We start from the raw sequence: 15,244 nt of genomic DNA on the forward strand, positions 1-15,244 counted from the left end.
CCACGTAAAACATTTTGCAAGCGTAATTAGCTTGCAGAATACTAGCGTTTTCCGAGCGATCTGTAGCATCGCTTGGAAAACTGACTGACGAGTGTGACCAACCTGTCAAACACAGTATTTGACTAGTGTGACCAATTTTTACTATTGAGGCTGGCTATGCAGCATCAGTAGTAAAAGGTAGAATGTAAAAAATAATATTCTCACCTTACGACGGCCCCCGATCTCCTCTGTGGTGCTCCCGGTCCCAGTAATGCTTTGTGCGAAGGACCTGCGATGACGTCACGCTCACGAGAGCGCGTCGTCATTGCGACCATTCGCGCAAAGCATTACTGGGACCGGAAGATGCCGGGAACGTGGTGAGAGGCGGGAAGGACTCCGGTGGCCATCGGAAGGTGAGAATAACTATGTTTTATTTTTATTATATACAGGATTATGGTACCCAGGGCCTGGAGGAGAGTCTCTCCTCCTCTAGACCCTGGGTACCATCCGCACATGAAGCGCTCACTTCACGCATGGTGGGCATAGCCACATGCGAAAAATGAGCGTTGCAATGCATTCCTATGGGTGTGGAATCCCTGCGATTCCGCAAAAAGAATGAGCATGCTGCAGATTTTTCCGCTATGTGATTCCGCAGCGGAAAAATCCACAGCATTAGCACAGCATTGCGGAATCCCATTGGACTGCATGGGATGCGCTTTCACGGCGATTCCGAGCGTAAAAAAAATGCCGCGAAATCGCAAAAAAAAAACCCACGCTACATGTGAACACAGCCTAACTGTTCAGTAAGAACCCTGAACTTTTAAGCAAAGACTTGTGTCTCTTGAGTGAAAACAATGTTTCCATTTACCTATAGTAAGCAGAGATCTTAAAAACAGTGAAAAAACAAAGTATCAGAACATTTTATCATTTCTAGATAAGCTCCATAGTGGACGGCATTGGGGCTTTTATTCTCACCTGCAGCCACTTCCGGTTCGGTTGCTTCCCCTTTCATCTGCTTCACTTTCCTCTGTCGCAGTTTGGCGAGCCGCGAGTCCAGCATCGCCTTACGTTTGGCTTTCAATCTCTCTCGCTTCACCCTCTGATCCTCAGTCTAGAAGAAAAAGTAAAATAAGTTACATACGTAATCGCTGCTGGAACATCAGAAGTGCAGGGGAAGGGATTATAGAGGACCGGACGCTCTCCGGGACAACTTTCCTCCGATATTAAACAACCCCGGAGCATCTGCAACCACAGCTTCATGCATTGCAGTCATTTCTGAGCCGCGCTGCACCTCTCACCTGATCTCGCAGCATATTCAGGGTGTCCATCTGCTTCTGACGGGTTTGCTCATCCCGTGCAAAAGAAAAGTAACCAACGCCTAGCTGCCTGGCCTCTGCAATCATAGACGAAAAACCCAAAACATCAGTGTCTGATGGTCGTCGGGTCATCGCGTTTGTGAGTTATAAATCTTAAAACGCTCCAGGACTAATAATAGTGGAAGTCCAACAGGGCCACAAGGAGCAGCACCATGCGGCCCCGGGCAACCTACCGCTGTCTCTTATGTCTTCGTAATGCATTGGTCCCATCGGCCTCTTCATGGCTTCTTCTTCCTCCTGCTCCCACTGCTCTCTCTGCATCTCCCTCCTCATATCTTCAGACAATAAAGTCTTCTCCTGGGAGACCGGTCTGATTTAAAAAAAAAAGATTATTTTTGAAGTCAAGAAAGAAAATTAAAATCCAAAAGCAGCAGCCAGAACTCTATTCCTATGGGCATGTTCACATGGTAAGTATTTGCAGCAGACATTTATGGACTAAAACATCTCTTGGCATAAAATATGTGAATTTTTGATGCACCGTTTCCTATTCATTCGGCAGAATTGACAATCCACAGATAAGAAAGCTTCAAAAACTGCAAGGACAAATTAAGCAGTGTGTGCACGAGACTTCAGGAATCCCAATCACTCTGCTGAAAATGTGGTTCTCTCACAGCTAACCAAACCTAAAAAAAAAAAAAAAAAAAAATGGCGATTCTTGCATTTCCTCTTTATGGCATGACTCGTTTTATATTTGGAGAGATCAGACTTTTATCAAGGCAGCAATAACATTTTTTTTTTAATTTTTCAGTCCATTTCCATGACTTGTAAATTGTGCAGTAAACTGGAGGAATACGTTACTGCTGTGGTGATGATGATGATGATAACAGCAACTTTCAAAAGGTCCTTGGCTGACATGGTTCCCTGTGATTGTGTCGCACACATAGTGATGAGTAAGCATGTTCGGATAAGGTGTTATGTGAGCACGCTCGTGTCCCAAACAAGTATTTTCGGCGTGCGCAAAAAAAATGTAAAAAAAATGCTCGAGTCGCCACAGTTGCATGTCTCGCGGTCTGTTTGTTAGGCAGCCCCTGCTTATGTAGTGGCTGTCGAATAGCCATGAGACATGCAGCTGTGGGGAATCCAACATTTTTTTGGAGCATGCCAAAAATACTCGGATAGGACATGAGCATGGGCTGATAACACCTTATCCGAGCATGCTCGCTCATCACTACGCACACAATTAGGAACCATATAATTGACAGTCTGTGGCATCTATATGGTTAAACAGCAGCAATTAGAGATGAGCTCCGATCGCTGCTGTAAGGTGTCAGCTGTATAACACATCCAGCACCTGTCATGTCCGGAGTGAGCGCAGCTCCTGAGCCCGATCCATATACCTGAACCAGCTGTAGAGCTTACTGGTACATCCTAAGTCAGAGAGGGTTATAGCGGTTTCCCATGTTCTCTCAGACTTGTGCCGTATGTCGCTATGGCCAGGCATGTACACAAGAAAAAAAACAACCAGTGAGGGTCAAAAAATTCCCTAATACCAGGATTAGCACAACTCACATGCAATATAACCAACAAATACTCATAATTCAATTAAGCAATAGAAATCATAGAGTTTTTTAAGCTAAAAAACACCCAAAACATTTTATTACGCATATTTAAAATATGAAACAGAGCATAAATACTAATAGGACACAGGGCAAAGTTAGTGTATCCTTATAAATCACAATTGTGAAAAATAGCACTTAATAATGAATAAATAAGTCTTCAAAATCCATGTGCACAAAGTTACAATTTATAAAGTGCAAATGTGCTATAATAAATCAAAATGTGCACAAGTCAAATATAAGGTGCAAATGGTTCTCCCCTATAATGAAAAAACACCTGGCTATCTGCCTATTAAAGAGCTGGAGAAGTATTCCAATGCTCTGGTGTCAGCAGGGGAAAAGAAACTCCAAACCTAAATGCACTACAAATTGCACTAACGCCCATATAGCATTATGATATTTAGTGCATAAAGCCTTAAATTAAGGGAAAAAGTGCTATGGAATATAAAGTGCGGCGTAACGCGCGTAGGGGCGGCTGGCCAGGGCAGCGTTACTGCATATTTCATGTAACTTTGCACATATATGGCAATTTATATTCCATAGCACTTTTTCCCTTAATTTAAGGCTTTATGCACTAAGTATCATAATGCTATATGGGCGTTAGTGCAGTTTGTAGTGCATTTAGGTTTGGAGTTTCTTTTCCCCTGCTGACACCAGAGCATTGGAATACTTCTCCAGCTCTTTAATAGGCAGATAGCCAGGTGTTTTTTCATTATAGGGGAGAACCATTTGCACCTTATATTTGACTTGTGCACATTTTGATTTACTATTTTGATTTATTATAGCACATTTGCACTTTATAAATGGTAACTTTGTGCACATGGATTTTAAAGACTTATTTATTCATTATTAAGTGCTATTTTTCACAATTGTGATTTATAAGGATATACTAACTTTGCCCTGTGTCCTATTAGTATTTATGCTCTGTTTCATATTTTAAATATGCATAATAAAATTTGTTATTTTTTAGCTTTAAAAACTCTTATGATCTCCATTTCTTAATTGAATTATGAGTATTTGTTGGTTAAAAAAAAACAAAAAAAAAAAAAACAGTGTTCAGCTTTCTTAAACCACTTCCAGTCCTTTGATCAACCTTCTCTACGATCTTTCTTCGCCCACAACACTCACTTTTTTCCTTGCAGATCTTTATCCATTCTCAAGAGATCGGGTAAATCTTTCTTCATGCAGCGTCTCGAGCGGCCCAGCGAGTCCACATAATCCACCCTGCAGGGAGACAAAGCGCCATAAATCCCCTCATTATCCCATTTTATAGACTTTTCCGTTGTCACATGACGACGCAGAAATGTCACTGCAGAACATAAAACTGCTGTGTAATGCCATGTGTCCCCTGCAGAGGGCGACACAGACAGTGCCTGCGATAACAGCCAATAACTGGGGGTAAGAGAAGTCACCTGGACTTACGCGGGCCATCACCGAAGCAATAAACTTAATCACAGGGACTCACACGGCTCCCGTGATTGACGTTAACTTCTATGGAAGTTCTAGAAAGAAGGGCACGGCCATCCGGCTGTTTCCAGAGCCCCAATCAATAGTGATCGGACGCATCCAGTTATTTTAACCTAATTCATGAAAATATCTTGTAATGTGAAAAGTTCTACAACTTTTCATTTCCAAAATGTCTGCTTGCAGTCAGTGAATGGTAACTCTCCTCTCATCCAGAAGCAGAAACTCTGAACAGACCTGATATGTCTCCCAGCGGAGAGTTTGCGCCAATTGTTTGCAGCCTAGACAATCCCTTTTGAGCAAACATCTGCAACATAAATCTCTTTCCTTTTCTCGTTTGCCACAATGTATCAGTGCAGGTAACAATACCTTGAGTCCAATATACACTGTATATATAAAATTGCAGCAAGCCCTCAGTTTTGAGAAGTGCTGGGTTTGTCCCAATTTTCAGCATCGGGATGTAATCCAGAATGTTTCCACTCACCGACAGCAAGCAGACATCTGGATAATGGCGAAAAGTTGACGCATGATGTCAGAAAGTTTCAAAACTACTTATTAGGACGATTAAACTTTACAGTGAGCTGGAAAATCAGTAAGATCATCATTACTGCTCGTTACCAACCATTCTTCCCCGGGGTTCTGCGGAGCAGGAATGGGGAGATCGGGGGTCCTCTCGTCCTCCGCCATCTCCGCTTTCTTCCTTTCCTTCTGACAGATGTCCTGGATCTCTTTCTTCTTGTCTATGATCTTCTGCGCAAAGTCGACCAGGTAGAGCTCCTCGGTCTCCTCATCTGTGGGGATGGATAACATTGTGTGAGGAGCAGGAAGGAGAACTGCGTCCACTCCAGTAATAATGGCCCCCGATGTCGGGGCTTTGATGCAGCACTTCAACATGGCAGAAGAACTTAAAAAAGCAAATGGAGTGTGTGAAGAGCTCCACATAAGAGGCTCTCGTCTCCGGCATGAAAGGAGCAGCTGCAATCACAGCCGCGGCTTCCAGTAATGAGCTCGAGTGCCGACGAGAAGGCAGCGCGGAGATCCGGGGTGACGCAGCGACCAACACCAGCACAATGCCGCTGTGCTCCAGGTAGAGACGTGCCATCCGAACCTGACAAAGCTTTAAGGGGAACCTACGAGTCCAAATCCATATCTCTAGGTTACTGTCCTCTCTGCTCACCGGTCCCACCACCGCCGCTCTCCGTCCGGTCTGCTCTTCGGCTCAGGACGTCCTCCATCTTCTCTCTGAGCCAGGGATTCTAATGCTTAATACGCCTCCGACACACGACTCATGTTGTCCAAGATGCTGACTAGAACTCACGACGCACGTTGTGACATGATGTATACAGTGAAAAACCCCGGTGCACAAAGATGGAGGATGATGACGACGCCACATGTAGAGGAGAAGAAGAGGCTGCAGCTGCGGTGGCGGGACAGGGGAGCAAATAGGGGACTTTTTTTTTTTTTTTAACCCCTTTTCTGTCAATGCCAGTCACTTGCCATTTTGATAGAGTGACACAAAGCAAGTAATGAAAAATTCAGATTGGGGGAAATCCGAATTTTAGGTGAAACTCAAGGTGAATTTAATTTACCTCCATTCTCTCATCTCTAGTTCTCTTGTCAGGACAAATGAGTATTATATACAAGGGGTCCCCCACTGAAGACCCCCTTTCTGTCATCCAGAATGCCAAAAACAGCAGAATCCCCATAATTTCCCAGTTAAAAAAAAAGGGCACCATGTACCCCTACATATCCCCATATTGAGATGTGTGGCTGAGGGGCTTTAGCTGAGCACTGCCTCCACTCAACAGAAAATCAGACTCCTGTCTCCTTAAAGGGGTTTTCCCACAAATCACCACTGGATGAATGAGAAATGCCTGATAGCTGGAGGCCACAGAGATCACTAACACCGGGATCCTGAGCCCCCTCAATGCAGGAGTTTGGTGAAGTATCCCCCCTACTCCATTCATTTAGTTGCACCATCATTCCTAGAGAGAGGCAGGGTCCATGCCTAATCCCTTTAAAATGGAGTCACTGCCCTTTAAAGCCCTTTTTCCATTCTGTTATCACAAGAAGACACCGCACATTTACCTGGAAAGTCTCCCTTGGTCATCTTCTCGTACAGCTGAGCCTTCTCCTCCAACCGCCTCCTAAAATTCACAAAAAAAGTTATCAGCAGTCTGAAGCAGCAGCCTCCAAGATGTGGTGAAACTACAACTGCCAGCATGCTCTAGTAGCCACATGCTCTTCGTGGATGTTGGGAGTTATAGTTAAAGCATCAACTAGAAAGTCACCGTCTGGAAACAACTAATCCAAATGGTTAAAGGGAACCAGTCATCTTACTTATCCTGAGGACAGCGGGACAGAGTCGGCAGACGGGCCGCAGATGACGCGTGGGCAGAGTGGGCAGACGGGCCGCAGATGACGCGTGGGCAGAGTGGGCAGACGGGCCGCAGATGACGCGTGGGCAGAGTCGGCAGACGGGCCGCAGATGACGCGTGGGCAGAGTCGGCAGACGGGCCGCAGATGACGCGTGGGAAGAGTCGGCAGACGGGCCGCAGATGACGCGTGGGAAGAGTCGGCAGACGGGCCGCAGATGACGCGTGGGAAGAGTCGGCAGACGGGCCGCAGATGACGCGTGGGAAGAGTCGGCAGACGGGCCGCAGATGACGCGTGGGAAGAGTCGGCAGACGGGCCGCAGATGACGCGTGGGAAGAGTCGGCAGACGGGCCGCAGATGACGCGTGGGAAGAGTCGGCAGACGGGCCGCAGATGACGCGTGGGAAGAGTCGGCAGACGGGCCGCAGATGACGCGTGGGAAGAGTCGGCAGACGGGCCGCAGATGACGCGTGGGAAGAGTCGGCAGACGGGCCGCAGATGACGCGTGGGAAGAGTCGGCAGACGGGCCGCAGATGACGCGTGGGAAGAGTCGGCAGACGGGCCGCAGATGACGCGTGGGCAGAGTCGGCAGACGGGCCGCAGATGACGCGTGGGCAGAGTCGGCAGACGGGCCGCAGATGACGCGTGGGCAGAGTCGGCAGACGGGCCGCAGATGACGCGTGGGAAGAGTCGGCAGACGGGCCGCAGATGACGCGTGGGAAGAGTCGGCAGACGGGCCGCAGATGACGCGTGGGAAGAGTCGGCAGACGGGCCGCAGATGACGCGTGGGCAGAGTCGGCAGACGGGCCGCAGATGACGCGTGGGCAGAGTCGGCAGACGGGCCGCAGATGACGCGTGGGCAGAGTCGGCAGACGGGCCGCAGATGACGCGTGGGCAGAGTCGGCAGACGGGCCGCAGATGACGCGTGGGCAGACGGGCCGCAGATGACGCGTGGGCAGAAAGAATCAAAACCGGACTGCAGACAATTCAGAAAATATAGTTAGAAGCCCCAGTACCACTATAGATGATTGACAGGTCTGTTCCATAGAACGAAGCTCACAGCCGCCATACTGTCATTGTTAATTTATAGGGTGTTGCTACAGTAGGTCTACACTGCGGATTCATCAACCCTTTAATGTCTGGGGAGTTTTTCCTTATTGCGCTTTTGTTTTTTCCTCCCTTTGTTTCAAGAGCCATGACTTTTCTTATTCCATCGCCACAGCCGTATGAAGGCTTGAGGGACGAAATTCCCCTTATCATAAATTATAAGGAAAAACCAGGGAAAAAAAAAAATCTTAACGGGCTAAAAACAGTCAAACACACAAAAGAAAAGTCACCAACAAAAAAAAAACAAAAAAAAAAAAAACAAAAAAAAAAAAAAAAAAAAAAACACAACCCCACATAATTCCTCCATTGTTATTTGGGTTTTATTTTTAGGGCTTTCATTGCAAAAATGACCTGGTAAGGCCTCTTTCACACATCAGTTTTTTTCCCCCATCAGACACATTCCGTCATTTTTTGAAAAAAAACAAAACAAAACAAAAAAAAAAAAAACGGATCCAGCGACTGATGCCGTAGGATCTGTTTTTTTCTCATAGACTTGTATTAGCGATGGATTGTGACGGATGGCCGCACGTTTCATCCGTCGTCCGACGGATCAGTTGGAAAATCTTTGTCCGTCGTCCGGAGACAACGGACAGAGGAAGGTTTTTTGTGTACGTCGAAAAGTCGGACAGCGTCGGATCCAGCGTTGTCCGTCGTTGGCTATAATGGAAGCCTATGGGCGCAGGATCCGTCGCTGTCCGTCCAGCGATGGATTCCGTTCTTTGAAACTGAGAATGCCCGGAATAATATATTTTCCTTTAATTTAACCCCCACAGCTGCATTTTCCATTCTGGCACATGAAAAAATTGTGTATGAGGAAACTCTGAATGGATACGAGACCTGCATGCCCAGTGACTGAGAAAACAACTAGTCACCCAATGCTTCAATATCATCAAGAGAAAGCCGGATCAACTGCACTACAGAACCACCCCACATGAAGACCTGGAAGAACATGTGCGATCCCCTGAAGATCCTGATCCAACCCTGCAACTAGAGAGCGCTGCAGCTGGTCTGAAACAGAAGATCAATACCAGAGATCGACTGCCAAGGCTCAACCAAACACCACCGGACAGTATGCTAGAAGATGCCAATAGAGCACTTGCATCAATACCATAACCAAACTACACACGTGGTCAAAATTGTTGGTACCCCTCATTTAACGACAGAAAAACCCACCATGGTGACAGAAATATCTTGAATCTGACAAAAGTAATAATAAATCAAAAATCTATGAAAATGAACAAATGAAAGTCAGACACTGATTTTCAGCCAAGCTTCTACAGAATTTTTATAAAAATAAAACTCATGAAATAGGCCTGGACAGAAATGAAAGCACCCTTAATATTTTGTTGCACACCCTTTTGAGGCAATCACTGCAATCACACGATTCCTGTAACTGTCAGTGAGACTTCTGCACCTCTCGACAGGTATTCTGGCCCACTCCTCAAGAGCAAGCTGCTCCAGTTGTCTCGTGTTTGAAGGTTGCCTTTTCTAGACGGCATGTTTCAGCTCTTTCCAAAGATGCTCAATAAGATTTAGGTCAGGGCTCATAGAAGACCACTTCAGAATAGTCCAATGTTTTCCTCCTAGCCATTCTTGGGTGTTTTTAAAAGGTCATTATGCTGTTGCAAGACCCATGACCTGCGACTGACACCAAGCTTTCTGACACTGGCCAGCACATTTCTCTCTAGAATCCCTTGATAGTCTTGAGATTTCATTGTACCCTGCACAGATTCTAGACAACCTGTGCCAGATGCAGCAAAGCAGCCCCAGAACAAAACAGAGCCTCCTCCATGTTTCACAGTAGGGACAGTGTTCTTTTCTTGATATACTTCATTTTTCCATCTGTGAACATAGAGCTGATGTGCCTTGCCAAAAAGTTCCATTTTTGTCTCACCAGTCCATAGGACATTCTAACAGAAGCTTTGTGGCTTGTCAATATGTAGTTTGGCAAATTCCATTCTGGCTTTTTTATGATTTTTTTTTTTCCAACAATGATGTCCTCCTTGGTCGTCTCCCACGAAGTCCACTTTGGCTCATACAACAACGGATAGTGCGATCTGACACTGAGGTTCCTTGACCTTGAAGTTCACCTTTATTCTGTTTAGAAGTTTTTCTGGGCTCTTTTGTTACCATTCGTATTATCGGTCTCTGATTTGTCATCAATTTTACTCCTGTCATTGAGGGGTACCAACAATTTTGACCACATGTGTAACAAACTGATCTATGCTACTACCTCAGCAATCATGGAAATGCCTGGCTATACAACCAGCAAGAACAACAGAAGTATGTGCTCACCTTGGAAAAGAAGACTGGAGACAAAGATCAAGGTGACACGAAGGGAAGTCAGTCAACTAACAGAAATGCAGACTGGTGTAAAGATCAAGAATAAGACCAAGATGGACAAGTACAAAGACCTGACCTCGACTGAAGCCCTAGACACTGCTAAACAAAGGCTCACAGCACTCGCTGCAAGACTAGGGAGATACACTAGAGAAGCTGAGGCCAAGAAGATAAATGCCCTGTTCTCCAGAGAACCATCCAAGGTGTACTCCCAACTACAAAGTAAATGCACAAAGGCAGCAACTCCACCAATAGCAGAGACTGGAGGAACAGCAACCACCTAGAGAAAGAACCAGTCACTATTACAGAAGCAGACATCCAACAGCGGGTCAAGAACATGAAGAGCTGGACAGCACCTGGCCCAGACATGATCCACACCTACTGGCGGTGCGTGAACACATGGCAAAGCAGACGAACCAAATGCCACCACCCAGACTGGCTAACACAAGGTAGAACAGTGCTGATCATGAAGGATCCTCACAAAGGAATAGTTCCATCCAACTACCACCCAATAACCTGCCTTACAACAACATGTAAACTCCTGTCAGGCATCAAAACCACATGAACAAACACATGAATCCAGATCAGAAAGGCATCGGGACCGACACCAGAGGCTCTAAGCACCAGCTCCTAGTAGAGAGAGCAGTCACTCAAGATCCAGACAGAGCAATTGACTGGATTGACTACAGGAAAGTCTATGACTCAATGCCACACACATGGATCTGTGAATACTTGGTTCTCTATAATGTCAAGAGGAAATTAAGAACCTTCCTCAGGAACGCAATGGGGCTATGTAGAATAACATTGGAAGTCAACTATCACAAGTGACCATCAAATGAGGCATATACCAAGGTGATGCACTGTCCCGATTGCTGTTCTGCATAGGCTTGAACCCCATCAGTCAGATAATTACAGAGTCTGGCTATGGATACAAGTTCAAGGGTGGAAGCACCATCAGCCACCTCCTCTACATGGAGGACATCAAGCTGTATGTGAAAAACGAACAAGACATCGATTCACTGATCCACCTGACAAGGATCTACAGTGAAGACATCGGGATGTCCTTCGGACTGGAGAAGTGCGGCCGGTTGGTAATAAAGAGAGGCAAGGTAGTCAAGACCGATGGAGTGGAATTACCAGCAGGGCACATAGCAGATGTACAGACATGCTACAAGTATCTCAGCATCCCACAGGGATACCGTAACCATGATGAGGAGGCAAGGAAAGCAGCAACATCTAAATACCATCAAAGGGTAAGGCTATGTGCCCACGTTGCGTCTATGCGTTTCCAAGGCAGTGAAAACGCTTAAAAAACGCATCCCCATGCAATGCTATGGGATTCCGCAGTTGCTGTGCTAATGCTGCGTATTTTACTGCTGCGGAATCACATCGCGGTAAAAACTGCAGCATGTCCATTATTTCTGCGGAATCGCAGGCGATTCCGCCGCCATAGGATTGCATTGAAACACTCACTTTACGCATGTGGCTATGCCCACCATGCGTAAAGTGAGTTCTTCATGTGCGGATGGTACCCAGGGTCTAGAGGAGAGGAGACTGTCCTCCAGTCCCTGGGTACCATATTCCTGTTAAAAATAGAATTTAAAAACAAACAAACAAAAAAAAAAAAACAAACAAATAAATCGGGATATACTCGTACTTACCCTCTGACGGCCCCCCGGAGCCCTCCCGCCTCTCAGCCACGCTGCCAGCATCTTCCGTTCCCAGGGATGCCTTCCGACAATGACCCTTGATGACGTAGTGGTCTCGCGTGATGTTACGTCATCAGAGGTCATTGTCGCAAGGCTGAGAGGCGGGAAGGCTCCGGGGGGCCGTCCGAGGGTAAGTAAGAGTATATCCCGATTTTTTTTTTAACATTCTATCTTTTACTATTGATGCTGCATAGGGACTTCAAGATGCAGACGGATAAGCAGGTGTTGACTAACCAAGGAGACATTGTGATAGTAGACAAGGAGCAGAAGACAGCAGTGATAATAGATGTCAGTGCCAAGTGACAACATCAGAAAGAAGGAGTATGAGAAGCTGGAGAAACACCAGGGCCTCAAAGGAGAACTGGAGAAGATGTGGAAGGTGAAGGCCACAGTGATTCAAGTGGTGAGAGGAGCACTTGGAGCAGTGACCCCTAAGCTGGAAGAATGTCTATAACAGATCCCAGGAGCAACATCTGAGCTCTCTGTCCAGAGAAGTGCAATATTGGGAACAACTAAGATCCTGCGCAGAACCCTCAAACTCCCAGGCCTCTGGTAGAGGACCCATAGTATACCAGTAGTGCGCCTTGGGTTAGACTACTAACACTAGAGCAATAAACATGAGAGTGTCACGAACAAAGAGTCATGCCGGCTCGGACGTCGCCCGGAATAACAAGGTCCGTGTCAGATGTCGAGGAAACAGGACAATCTGATGATAAATGGGCTACTGGAACAAACCATACATGGACAAGGCAAGAGAACCTGGATCTGATGAAAGGCTACTATGTATACATGAAAGGCTACTATATATATATATTATATATATACACACACATCCATACACAAACATTTTTAGTTGTCAAAAAGTTGTGTTTTTTTTTAAATTTTTTTATAAAAACTTATATGGCTTGCATCGCCATTTTCTGAGACTTGTAACTTTTCCCATTGATGGCTTGTGTTGTGTGTGATGAGCTGATGTTTTCATGGATACCAGCTTGGGGTATATTAGACATTTTTGATCGGTTTTCATTGTATATTTAGGGTGAGGTACAGCAATAAAAATCTTAGGTTGTACTTTAACAAACACTGCGATACCAAACATGCTTTTTTTTTTTTCTTTATTTTTGAACTGTGAAAGGGGGGGGGTGTATATTTAGTTTATTATTTAATTTCTTCACTTTTAACTTTACATATTTAGTACCTCTGGGGAACTTGAACTGCAACCTAAGTTTAGGGCATCAACATTGTAGTCCTGAAGAAAACCCTTTGAAAATGTTATCCCTGAAAGCGTCATGTTATCCTGTATCTATAGGATATATTAAATTGCCGATTGTTGGGGGTTTGATCGTCAGGACCCCCAGCGATCCCATAAATAACCCCATCAGGAATGGAGTGGAGGTGTGTACACTCTCTATGGGACTGCAGAGTTCTGACGTTTCCAGCAGTCTCACGGTCAAACGGAGGGCAGGTCGAGTGTGTGCACCTCTGTTCCATGCCTGACGGGGCTGTAGTTTCCTGCTCTCGGGATTTCTTCGGTTCCTGAAAGTTTGAAATCCCAGCAATCAGCGTTACTTAAAAAAGGTTAAAGTAAATAATTGGACATTGTGTGACCTGGATTTTTCCAGCGAGTCGTCCTCCTCGGTCTTCTCCTCCACATCCCTCTCGGCTCGAGCAGTGACCCCAACATTCTGCTTATTCCAGATGTTGGGCTTCTAAGGAAAAAAAGTGACAAAACATTTTATCAGCATCCGATTTCATCTGAAGTTTATCCTGAGAGCCGCCAGCATCGCTGCGCCGCGGCCGGAGATCAGTGATCTGTCACGTGTCCGGCTGTGCGGGCTCAGTGTGGACTCACCCTGGGGATTGCTCTGGCCTTGGGGGCGACGCCGGCCTGTTTGGCGACCCTCTCATGCTTAAACTCCTCTTGTTTGCGGAAAAGTTCAGCTTTTAAGTCGACCAACTGCAAAAAAAAAACAAAAAACCCCACACAAAAATGTAAACGGAGGAAAATGCAAAGCAAAACACGACCGATGACTAAGGTCCTGCAATCTGGAAAGCAAAGTTTTACAAAGTCTGATAAGCGGCAATAATAACAATTCAGGAGGAGAAGCAAAAGACAAGAGGGAACGTCGTCTCTTCGGCCTCTCACCAGGCGTCTGTACGTGTCCAGAATATCCCCCTTGAGCCTGTCACCTGCACTGACACAATGTAACAAGCCCTCAGCTGGGAGACACATAAGCGCATGCTCACACGCTGCAAATGATACAGACCTTCCTGTGCTGCTGTATGTGGCGGCGTCTCTGCTACAGGATGGACGAAGCTCCTACGAGATCCCGGGCAGATGTTACAAGCCTTTTGCTAGTTTTCCCCGTGTAAAAATCATGAGTTTTCGGCTAAAGTTTTTGCAATTGAGTTTCACAAAAAAAAGCGCGTCACAATTTGGCTTTTTCAGGATCTTTGTTTCCTTGCAAGTTGCTGGTTGTGGAAGGAGTTAACCGAGGCCTGTCAGCGAGCTTCTGATGGGATTTGTAACTTTAGCTCAGTTTTTATCTTTTTACCCCTCCCAGCTGATTTACGACAACAGACCACATCAATGCTGAGCTTGAACTTTATTGTGGTCATAAAACAGCTGCGAGGGGTAGAAAGAAAAACAGATAAAGTTACAAACTCCCAGTCGGAAGGAGCTCGCTGACAGAGTCTTAGTTACCTCATTCTGTGGCTAGCAATATGCAGGGAAGCAAACAGACTGAAAAACTGTAATGGTGCAACATGTTTAATGACAATATATCATTTTAAGCCCAAAATAAAAGCATTTAAGTAGAAAAAAAAACCTTATAGTAACCAGTCAGTATTTACGACAGCCTCACCACAGCCAGGCCATGATTGCAGACAGGAGAAGCCCTGCACTCACCGAGGACGCGGTGACATCCAGCAGCTTCTTCTTTTTATCCATAACCAAAACAGAAGCGATCACAGCTTCCTCACCCGCGCGACATCTACGTTACTATCATGCAGCCGTAAAGCGACAATTCCATCAACGCGAGATCTGGGCGCCATATTGTGAATGGAACGTGACGTCACGCCGCATGTTAAATAATTGACGCATATGAATGTCCAGCGCCATGTTGTGAAGGTCATCTTGATAAGACGAGCGATAAGTGCGCCATGTTGTGAAGGTCATAAAAGGCGAGTCCGCATCTTGACTCTTTTTCAGACTGTGATCATGATTATATTGTAATTAATGAAGGAGAAGATAAGAGGAGGTGAATTATGAAAAGGAAGATGAGCGGAATGTAGAACAACTGCAGCCAATCAGGAGGCAGATTTCATTTTTTTCCTAG

At 45.8% G+C, this 15,244-nt stretch overlaps 1 protein-coding gene across 5 annotated transcripts in view; it reads right to left on the bottom strand.

The window, feature by feature from the left end:
* CCDC174 (coiled-coil domain containing 174) overlaps positions 1-14,973 on the bottom strand; it is a 38,109-nt gene extending 23,136 nt beyond the window's left edge. For all 5 annotated transcript variants that reach the window (XM_073574988.1, XM_073574985.1, XM_073574987.1 and 2 more), the window contains exons 1-9: positions 14,815-14,973; positions 13,759-13,863; positions 13,515-13,615; positions 6,464-6,522; positions 4,998-5,166; positions 4,040-4,135; positions 1,529-1,665; positions 1,278-1,372; positions 955-1,090 (exon numbers count right to left, since the gene is read on the bottom strand). In XM_073574988.1, coding sequence (XP_073431089.1) covers positions 955-1,090; positions 1,278-1,372; positions 1,529-1,665; positions 4,040-4,135; positions 4,998-5,166; positions 6,464-6,522; positions 13,515-13,615; positions 13,759-13,863; positions 14,815-14,856 — 940 coding nt within the window. In that variant the 5' untranslated portion in view covers positions 14,857-14,973. The remainder of the gene's footprint in view (positions 1-954; positions 1,091-1,277; positions 1,373-1,528; positions 1,666-4,039; positions 4,136-4,997; positions 5,167-6,463; positions 6,523-13,514; positions 13,616-13,758; positions 13,864-14,814) is intronic.
* Positions 14,974-15,244: the final 271 nt, after the last annotated feature.

Source organism: Dendrobates tinctorius, unplaced genomic scaffold (assembly GCF_039654945.1).
Source record: "Dendrobates tinctorius isolate UK_male_01 unplaced genomic scaffold, ASM3965494v1 ptg000041l, whole genome shotgun sequence".
NCBI classification, from domain to species: Eukaryota; Metazoa; Chordata; class Amphibia; order Anura; family Dendrobatidae; genus Dendrobates; species Dendrobates tinctorius.